Consider the following 11,381-nt stretch of genomic DNA (forward strand, 5'->3'; position numbering starts at 1 on the left):
GAAGCAGTATGGCTTCGAAAACTACTTTTGGGATTATTTGGAGAGCCTCTAAAGCCTACTATCATCCACTGTGACAATCAAAGTTGCATCAAATTGTTTGTAAATCTAGTGTTCCATGATAGATTGAAGCATATAGAGATTCCTTACCACTATGTGAGAGACATGGTAGAAAGGAATGTGATCCAGATGGAGTATATTAATACAAGTGATCAAACGGCTGACATTCTTACCAAACCTCTCCCCAGAGTAAAAGTTGAATACTTCAGGAAGAAACTTGGTATGATTGAAATGTAAGTTATTGAAATAATTTCTAAATTTCTATTGTATTAATATAAATAAAGATGTTTAAAGTGTAAACTCTTTTGTCATATGTGTGACTCGATGACTTATGGGCCTGCCCTGTGTACATTATTGAAAGGTGACGATCTTTCAAATAATGAACACCTGTATTGATTATTGTAAGGTGACGACTTTACAAGGATCTATCCACTATCATGATGAATATCATGTGACTTGATATTCATGGACATGTCATGATAGTTTATATCTCTTGGGCTTAGTGATAGATATCACGAGACTTGATGTCAGTTGAATATCATTATGCTTCTTGTGAGATGATCATGGTGGGTATTATGTGACGTAATATCCATCGAAACGCCATGACCTGTTATGATAGACATCACGAGACGTGATTTCAGTGCACATATCATAACTAGGATGTTTATGTGAAGAATGTCATGTGACTTGATGTTCTTAATTCATCTTTCAATATCACGAGTTAGGTGATATCTCCATACTTAATCATCTTCCCTAGCTAAGAGGGAGTGTTGATGAATGATAGCATTGGTCAGACGTTGGAATGACGAATTAATATGAATCCTACATAAACATGTATGTATGTATGTATGTCAGTCCACCATGTGAACTGACATACATACACACATACTTCATTCTTGTGTGAATAAAACATAATCATATTTCATGCCGTCTTTCTATGCCTGAACGAATCTCCATTCTGATATGTATGTGATCAGATCCTTGTCTTTTCTCCTGCCTTGAATTGTGGAAGGATATCCAAGGCATCCAACGAGTTCAAGGTTGCATGATCGTATTGATTGATCAAACATTCATGTTCGCATTTATTAGTATTGAACTTATAAATAAATCGGCGGTTGTGTTTGTGAATTAGTTAAATGATAGTTAACAAATCTTTAGGCAAACACATCCCTTGGGACACGTTGTGTGTGGACATGCCTCCACGTTGTGGAGTCATGTCCCCACATAACGTGCCCCTATTGAAGATATAAATACAAACTGATTTCAAAGGAGAAAATAATAGAAATCGAAAATTATGCTCTCTCCATTGAATCAGCAAATACAGTGTTAGAAATTAAACTCCAGCACCATTAAATATTGTTGACTTTCATCTTGAAGGATTAGAATTCTCGATATTAAATCTGCGCATTGAACAAATAATATTAGTCTGATATAAATTTAATCCTATTTTAACAATGATAAGTTAAATATTGAGAGCTGCCCAACTTTGATTGGGTTAGTGATAATGTGGACAAACTCTATTTCAGGCTACGAATTTACAGAGCAGTAGAATATATGGATGGATAGTAAGAAAACTGTTCCATGTGTCATCATGTAATATTTTTCTCCTGCACTATATAAAAGAAGGCAACTGTTGACATTCTCAACTATTCTACAGGGTTTGTTAAGAAGATAAAAATATTGAAAAGGCTACGGAATAGTGAAGCTCTTTATCATACTTGAAGCACAAAAGCTGATTCATTCTATATATGCTTTAGTAAGATATCATTTTGCAATAATGAGCTGATTCTGAAATAAAATCATGCTATCACTCCACTGTATCTGATTTTTCACATTGTTTGCTTTACGCAATTTTTAAAGGAATCTCGACAATTAGTAATTCAGCAGAGCAGTTAATACCATTACACACAGATTGATGAACCCTGAAGAATATAAAAATAGATCTAAAAGCATAAACTATGTAGACCATTTAACTTATATCTGTACTTATTCATATTCATCTAACTATTGATTTGTTTCATTGGCAGGTTCCTACACTTAATGGTATTGATTTCTCTGAAACAATGGCATTTCAAAATGCAGTTTTTGAACAAAATTTTTCATCTCTTTGGGGAAGTGGGGAGTGGTGGATGCTTCTTGCAGCTCAAAGCATGGCTGTAGGAACTGTCATGGTCCGTTGGGTGTGCAAGTATTCTGATCCTGTTATGGCCACAGGATGGGTATGTTTCAAAGCTGTACCAATAAAATCATCTAAATACTTAAAAACTATAGCAATTCCAAACTATGTGGATCTATATGGGAGAATGAACTTCGTGAAGTTGCAATGAGTGTTGTTGTTTGTGCAACTATATTTTGAAGATATTAATTAAAGGCATTATATTCTAGGGAAGCCCTTTCATTAATAGGAGAATAAAGATTAATATAATTGTAACACAAAGCCTACTCCAGTGTCTTACTATGACATTTGCATTTTCAATCTCTCAGTTTTCTTTGTTGTATTTTCTATACATTTCAATACCCTTCTTTTCGTCTCCCTTTTATTTTATGTTTGAATGTGTGGATATTTTGTTTCCCTATTGACTGTCAAAGGCTATCTACATTTTTTTAATACCAACTGTATTAAAGGCTTTTTCTTTCTTTTGGAGTAATCAAAATAACAATTGAAATTAAATGGACTAACAATGATACTATTTTGCTACTTCTGTGACTTCCCTGAGAAAGTTTAGTGCCCAAGCAAAAATTGCTTTTAAGACTGCATGATTCGCACAGTACAAGAGTAAAATACTGTGCAGAATTGAGTGGAACAATGTATTGTCTTTCCACTCCTACTATTATCATGGTGGCCTAGGTCTTATAAAATGCATTTCATGACCCGCTACACCTATCGTTACACCTTATGGATATTACCATCCTCTAACTAGCAGTGGCTTACTCTCAGCATCACAATATTGTAATTTTATGGGTACATGATTCTTCTCCTTAGTGTCCCTGACCCCTTACCCAAAGGGAAACACGCATGCCCATGAATATGCATGCATTTATAGTGGAGTTCATGTCGGAGAGAGGCTTGTCCCTCATCCCAAGTCAAATTTTCTCATTACCGAAGCCATTTTTTTATGCCTGGTAACAAACCAATGTTGACCTTGCATGATACTGACATGTATCTACAAAAACAATAAAAAATGGATATATACATAAATATCAATGTTTTTCGTAATCTTTGCAGCTTATTATTGTTTCTCATTTTTTCTGGATAAATTGCATACAATGTTTAAACATATAAATTTTCATATGTATAACATTTTTGCCAAGTCCAATGGTGATTGATTTATAAGAAGTTAGAATTATATAATCAAAGTTTTTTTACCATTGGTATGAAAGGCCTCGCACACACAAACTAGTGATAAATAACCAGCAAAGGCCATCGGACCTTTTATGTCATGCAAATGCTTCACTTCACCTTGTTTTATCAACAAGCATAATTTTTCCGTAATGCATAGGTTTAGTCGTACTATAGAATAGGTCCTTTGTCTTATATGATGCAAGCTGCAACAATGCATGCATTCAGGTTATACTCAGATAATAATTAGATTTAAAATCATCTTTAAAATTTATGGTAAAAAATATCATATAGAAGATGCATTAATATAACATGGAAAGATGAAGATGCCTACAGAATGGTAGCAAAGCATGGAAAATTCAGTGCAAAAATATTGAGAAATGAGATGACTTTGTGTTGATTACATATAGCCGTTTCAGCCCCCCCTCAACAATAGACTGAAAGAATAATAAGTGCAGTAAAAAGCTGTCTATCTTCTACTTAGGGTATGGGGAACAATTTCCTTATACAGGGTTCATTTGTGATAGCTATAACGCGAAAAGAATGCTCACAACAAAGGACATAATCAAGATTTTGCTTTTAGCAAATTAATCAAATATACAAATAAATGATCATCCTTCTCAAGAACCTGATGTAATATGCAATTGTTTGGTTAAATTTGCATATATGTTTCTTAAAAGAGTACAATTATAGGTGAAAATATTTGGAATTGCAAGAGCTGTTAGTCTTTAAAGTGGATTTTGTGTTAGAGGAACAACTTTATGTGCCCATAGATACATACCTCTTTGAACAATTTTGTGGAAAGAATATCATTGAAAAGAACCATTCATAGATCAAAATTCTAGAATGAGATTTTGTGCTAGAGGTAATGCAAGCTATCTTATCCTGCTCTACTCAACTATGTATTTATGAGTCATTAGGTAACATGTCTTCCCAAAACACATAGGTAAGGAAAGAGTTATGACCATCCAAAACCTTTCATGAGAAATCCACTCCTATAGGCCATAGAGAATTGAACCTTCCTATTAATCCCATTTTTGAGTAATGCTCCATCTCTTCTATTTCTTCCTATTTGAGTTCCAGAGAATTGCTATTTGAGATTACCAAACCCTATCTTTGTCTCCAAACTTTTATGTTGTGGCCATGGCATCTTTCTCTCCTTACCTTTGGCATGCTTGCTCGCTATCTCTGCATAACATGGCCCATACATTGCCTTGACACCTGTTTGCATTTCCCTCCTCCCTACATCTTGTTTGGAGTAATTGGCACCGTATTTTTTACCAACAAGAGGTACCTCTTGGAGAATGCTATTTGTTGAGACATGGACCAGTTAGGACTCGAACCTAGGACCTTCCATACGCTGCTGGAGTGCTCTACCACTGAGCTACTGGCCCCTCTTGGACCAGTCCATTGTCGGTCTGGGTGTGGCTTATTTCCAACACCAACACCCCCCCTTAAGCCACACCTCTCGTGTGCTTGGGGCTCCTAGCCTGGACCTGGCTCTGATACCATGTTGAGACATGGACCAGCTAGGACTCGAACCTAGGACCTTCCATACGCTGCTGGAGTGCTCTACCACTGAGCTACTGGCCCCTCTTGGACCAGTCCATTGTCGGTCCGGGTGTGGCTTATTTCCAACACCAACACTATTGTCTTCCTTTGCCAAGCTATGATCCTCCCCATCCGTATATTAGAAATACATTCTCCTTATCGATTGACTTTTCCTGCTCAAGCTCCACAACTGTATTGTGCTCCAGTGGCAGTGGATTGCAGAGCTGCAAATATGCTTTAGGGTTACTTCTATATCTTTCAAATTTACTATCTTCATCCAAAGAATCCAACTCTTTGTACATAATTATTAACTTTAACTCTTTTATTCATTAAATTTCTTTTATCTCATTTCATTTATTCTCCAGGTTGGAAGTCATGGTATACATAATCTAGTCAATGTAGCAGAGTTTTCAGTCAGCAGTTAACAGCTTGTATGGCAATTGAATGGATGTAGCAACCTTTAATGGTCAACAACGTAAAGCTTTATTTTTTTGGCCAGCACAGCAGATTTGTAGGGTCCTTGTAGCAGGTCTGACAGTTAATTTCTGTTGTATGGAATCATACTTGAAGTATTTCAGTGCAGATCACAAAGTAAAACCGATGAGTTAAAAATTAATGGGTAATAACTGATTTTTTGATAATTTATGGGGGGATTCTGTTTGAGCTGACACCCATGCAGATAATAACACCATACAGTGAAAGGCCTATGACAAGGGACAAAGCCCATACCAGCCCAAGGCCAGCCAAGACCAAAGGACTAACTAAACATCAATATCTTACTAGGTAAAACAAAACGACAATGAAAGGGATGAAGCTAACACAAGTAAAACAAGCAGTGAGGAAAACAGAACTACCAAAAACATGTCAAAAACTGATGGGCCAAGAGAAGCCAAAAGCAGCCAGGAACCAGAAAAAGAAAGAAAACATTAGAGTGGATAGTCTCCTCATTCATCCACACCCCCACAGCACCCTATAGCAGCACCCACCTGAGAGATCAATGCCACCCATATCTTCTTTCCTTGCCCTGCAATAGGGTATTCATGTTATTTGTTAATGTTTGATTGAGTTGTAATGGGTTAATCAATGCAACCATAAATATTTGTAAATTTGTAAATATGGCCAATTCAAGTATATGTTTAATAGAAAAATTTAGCAAACACTGTGGAAATAGTAATACCAATTGACAAACCTGATTAGTGGAAACAATATGCTAACGACAAATCGCCATATGTTTTTTTGTCTTAAATTTATGTCAAAGCACTTCTGTAACAACTATTAATTCCTAATAAATTTGAAAGTGAGATAAATGCATCCTTAGTGGAGTTTAGTTTGCATTTTTTATTTTTAGTTTTTTACCATAATAATTCTTCCTGATCTTGACAACAATTTTATTTGTATTTCAGCACCACATATCTAATTTATCCTTGTCTTTTTGTTCATGCGTGTCTTGATATAATTGTTTTCTTAGAAAATATATTGTAAAATAAAGTCTACATATGTATATTGGGTTGATTTATTCTGATTCTGACTTGCAGCACATGATTATAGGAGGGCTTCCTTTGTTGGCATTGTCAGTAATTCAACATGATCCTGCCTTGAACGGAAGCATTCAAGAACTTGAACTCAGTGATTGGTTGGCTCTCACATACACCTCTATATTTGGGAGTGCCATTAGCTACGGTGTTTACTTTTACAATGCAACTAGAGGTGTCTTACTCATCCTTGATTGTCTGCATGTGTAAATTCTTACTGTGCTGCTTTTCAGCATATATAAACTACATGATTATGCAACTTAAACACATTGGATGTGTCAAAATGTTTTGGCAACTAATTAGTTTGAGGGGGTATGGTTCTCAATGATTAGGTCTAAGTATGGATATCAATGATTAAGCCTACTTATGGTTTTCAATCATTATGTCATAATAATGATATATTTTTTGAAAAACAGTTAAAAGCAATATTTATATTATATATATAAGAAAAAACAAACTAATGTAACAGATGTCTTGAGGCTTTCCAACAGTACATTGGAGCTAAATATGGATTTGAAGGAAAAGCCGAACCCAAATAGCCCTAAAAGGAACACTACATTAGTCCTTAAATCCCTATCTGAAAATCAGAAACACTAGTGTTTAACAGAATTACCAGTAATACACTTTCTAACAGCAATATCATCATTAACCATCATTCATGTATCTCATAATTAATAGTCATTGGGTGCACTAACCCTCACAAAAGAGACAACATTATGAATTAGAGAAACTGGAAAAACAAGAAAAAAGTTAAATATTGGGGCCCCTAGGGTGTGTTGTCACTTTGGACAACACCCACAACATTCTCTCATTATTATAGCTACATTGCTGAATTGGCGTACTTCCTTGGCGATTCCATATGTGAAGTTGTGAACATCCCAGAATTGGAATCTGAACTGAAATGCCTGTGGATCCGTTTAGGAATTAATTTATTGGTTGCCAAAACAAATCCGTCAAAATCTTCTCATTACCCACACAATTTGAGTAGTGATGTGGCGTTTCCAATCCTATTCTAAGTTTGGTCTGACTTTAAAAAAAAAAAAAAAAAACCTAAAATGAAGCATTTCACCGACCCATTCGATGACTTTCCTCATTTTTTTGTTCCACGAGATGCGAATGCAAAAGGTTTTTTTCTAGTTTTGTGGTTAAGCGAAAGACGCATTTCATCTATTTGCAGCAGTGAATGGTTGATGATTCAAGTTCATTTTTTTATGGATATTGTTTTATTAAACACAAACATTTCATGCCATTTTTTTCCTTGTTAATTGCAACTTTAAACCAGGGTAAGCATGAACATTAAAAAACACAGTTAAGATAGTTGAACTTGAAACTAGGGCAAACATTAACCATTAAAAAATACAGTTAATTTTTCGTTGGGAGTGCAATAAATATTAAAAACATTATTAAATCTGTAGTTAATTTTAAGTCTATATTTAATATTTAATTGAAAAATAATAAAGAGTATATTATAATATAACAAATGCAATGTAGTAGTTGCTTTTCTAGTATTTCAATAATAGTATTTGTTATCTAGTTGAATAAATGAGGTAATACATAACAATTTATGTACTTGTTTAAATATTAACTAATAGAAAATGTTTTGTATTTTCTATGTTATCATTACCCTGCCTATGACATCTTCATGATGCTCCTCTTTGTAAAGAGTCGAGTTTTTGCAGGTGGCTTTCCACAACTGGAAGGCTGCCACACACTGAATTTCTACAGATAAAGTCACCGCTATGGAACAAATCCCATTGCTGGTTCTTTCTGCAACTCACCAATTTTTCTTGAGTGAAGCAAGATTGCTGTTTAGCCCATGTATGTTCCTGTATCAATTCATGATAGCATAATGTTCCAATAAAAGGATTAAAACAAGTAATCTATTTGTCTTTGTATGTCCAAGTTGTCTTAGTGTTTTGGTTTTGTTGAATTGAAGCTACTATGATACAATATTACAAAGCATTGTTGGATGGCTCCTGTGATGCACATCAATCAATCAGGTGCCATTAGGAAGATGTTATGCATCTTGCAAGCTAAGGTAATTTCTTTTTATCTTTGGAACATGTTGCGTGAGAAAATGTAGCTCAGTTGTCTCCAAATAATACTTGCTGAACTGTCCCAAAAATGAGAGAGTCTGCATATGCCCATCGAATGCTGTGAATGTTAGAAATTATTAATTAAAGCCTTCTATGCACAATCTGACTGTCAATGTGGCAGGAGTTACTGAATTTGTATGCATAGCTTGACCTTGTTTATCAGCAACACAAATTTCTCTTAAGTCTTTCAACCATAAAACTTGTAGATGACGTCTCTGTTGGATATGTAAATGACATAATATCAGGTACAGCTAAATTTTACAAAAACATATTTTTCAGATAAAACATTTGCTGGAAAAGTTGATAACTGTGTCTACTATTTTCTTACTTATGCTCCAGTATTTTGTTGGAAATCATTTGGTAATATTGGATTACAAGTCTGGAGTCTTTTCTTATTTTGTTTTTCAAATCTCTGGTACAGGGCTTTGGAAGTCCAAAATATTTGACAGTGTACTTTCATCTTAGGTCCTTAATACATCTGAGTTCTCCTAGAGTTTCTGTCACTCTCTGTTTTCCCATCTGGAATTATCTATTCATCACTTTATGCTTTCTGGGGCATTGTCCTTTACAATATTACAATTTTGGTTTTTGTGATTATCTCAGATGATGGTTTGCGTGGATGTTAAGTCTCAGTGGATCCATCTTCTGACTTCATAGAGACTTTATTAATTTAAAGTAATAGTTTGCTTTCTAAAAAGAAGAGCAAAAAATCAGAAACATCTTTGATACTATTGAAGCTCTGAAATGCTTTGTAGCTGTGCAAAAATCTGAAACATCTTTGATACTATTAAAGCTTTGAAATGCTTTTTGAACCGTGCAGGTAGCTTGACCAAATTGAGTTCCTTGACATTTCTTACGCCAATGTTTGCTTCTATATTTGGGTAAGCCTTTAAACCTTATTGGGTGATGGATTTTTTTGAGTCTTTGATACTTAATATTTTTGCCAATTGTATTCCACTTTCCTTTCAAATGAATTTTCCACTTCCATTGATCAGAAGTTATTTTTAAAAGTAATTTGAAGATGAAAATAGCTGAAACCATCACTCAAGCTTTTGTATACAATATTTTAATGGCTATAAACTTATACAGTTTCTCAGGTATGGACTACAATTTTTTTTAGTTAGTATATTTCTTCAGATACTAAGTGTATGTGATCTCCTTGGATGAAAATTTCCTGAATGAGTCTGCATGTTTCAACCTCCAAGTTTAACACTGGCTATTTTTCTTTTATTCCTGAAAATTTATTAGGTGGTTGGAATTTTAGTACTGCTGAAGTATTTAAGATCTTTTGCACCATTTCCCACCTTCTTTGGTTCCATTTCACCATTCTTTTCTTTCCCTTCTATTCCTTAAATTTTAAAATTATCCAGTTAATCCAAACCTAAGGCAGATATTAAAAATTACAAGTATAATGCTTAAGGCTTGAATGGAGCTTATTATTCTGACTGACCTTTATTACTGTTTTTTGATAACAGATATTTCTTCTTGGACGAGACATTTTCTCCAATTCAGTTGCTAGGGGCACTGATAACAGTTGTTGCCATCTACCTGGTTAATTCACGGGCTAAAGTTCAAGCAGAAAGTGAATAACCAAGAAATTTAATGCAGGTTAATTCCAGATTGGGACTAACTGTTCAAATTCATTGACAGCATTTGAGCATGTTTTATATACTTGCATTTGGAGATCTACAAAAGAAATAGAAGAAGCAATACCCTTATATCATGCAACTTCTTATGCTTGAGGAACACATACACAAAGTCGTTGAACCTGCATGCAAAACAGTAATACCATAATGACAAATTGAGTTCAAAATTTACCAGTATGTGTATATAAGTCCTAAGGATATATTTCTATTTCAGAAGTATGTATATATAAGTCCTAAGGATATATTTCTATTACAGATGTAGTCCATGGTGTTTCACAAAATGTTTCTGATAGAGCTTATTAATTAGATTTCTGCATCAAGTAAAGATGATTAGTTCATAGTCATACTGTCAGGAAAGATGAAGGAATTGGTCCAGGAATTTATGTCAGGAAAGATGCAGGAGCTGGACTGGGAATTTGTCAGGAAAGATGCAGGAGTTGGGCTGGGAATTTGAGGCTTTGATCCTTGAACAGTCATCATTTGAACAATGGCATTGAGCAATGTAGCAGCCATGAATGCATATGAACCTCACAAACTTGTTTTATGAAAGATGATGACAGAAACTATTATAAGATCAAGAACTTGTATTGAAGGATAACTTATTGTGGATCTGTTTCTTTGAATACAACTTTTTTTGGCCAGTGCATTTGATTAGTTAGAGATTTTTTCTTGTATCTTATGCTTTTCTTGGAGACATACTTCTGAAAGGAGATTAAAAGCTTCGTTTAAGATAGAATAGTTGGACTTTCTATAGGGGCTTCAACCTTAAAGCATAACAGCTGTTCATATAATATTGCTATAGATGGCCATGATTACTATAAACTATAGCTGAAGAATATACTAAAAAGCACTAGTACATACTATCAAGCTATAAGGAAATGCACAACAAAAGGCACAATTGCCAATATATGATTTCGTAACAATTAAAAAACACGCAATGATGAACAATCTCACAAACCCTCACCCCTCTCTTTCACTCAACCTCCTCTTGATCAACTACATTATTCTCCACTCATTTAAAGCTCTTGGAGCACTGTCCTCATTTACATTGAGTTGAATTTCTCCTAAAAGAGGTAGAAAACATATACAAAAATGCATATCTCAGTGAAGTCAAGCACAATGGATAGAACTGCCACCACAGATTGGTTGGAAAAGTCAC

The 11,381-nt window shown here is 34.6% G+C and overlaps 1 protein-coding gene across 3 annotated transcripts in view; it reads left to right on the plus strand.

Annotated features, from left to right (window-relative positions):
* Positions 1-10,880, plus strand: part of LOC131067288 (WAT1-related protein At3g02690, chloroplastic) — a 67,648-nt gene extending 56,768 nt beyond the window's left edge. Inside the window, exons 4-8 of one of the 3 annotated variants that reach the window (XR_009358430.1) lie at positions 2,085-2,276; positions 6,484-6,655; positions 8,998-9,054; positions 9,180-9,251; positions 9,397-9,437. Coding sequence is in view for 2 of the 3 variants with exons in the window: in XM_058002241.2 (XP_057858224.1) it covers positions 2,085-2,276; positions 6,484-6,655; positions 9,397-9,457; positions 10,052-10,166 (540 nt within the window). In the remaining variant the exon portion in view is untranslated. Of the gene's footprint in view, positions 1-2,084; positions 2,277-6,483; positions 6,656-8,997; positions 9,252-9,396; positions 9,458-10,051 lie in introns of those variants that run through there. The other 2 variants (XM_058002241.2, XM_059207971.1) reach the window with 2 other exon arrangements.
* Positions 10,881-11,381: the final 501 nt, after the last annotated feature.

This window comes from Cryptomeria japonica, chromosome 7 (assembly GCF_030272615.1).
Source record: "Cryptomeria japonica chromosome 7, Sugi_1.0, whole genome shotgun sequence".
Classification (NCBI taxonomy): domain Eukaryota; kingdom Viridiplantae; phylum Streptophyta; class Pinopsida; order Cupressales; family Cupressaceae; genus Cryptomeria; species Cryptomeria japonica.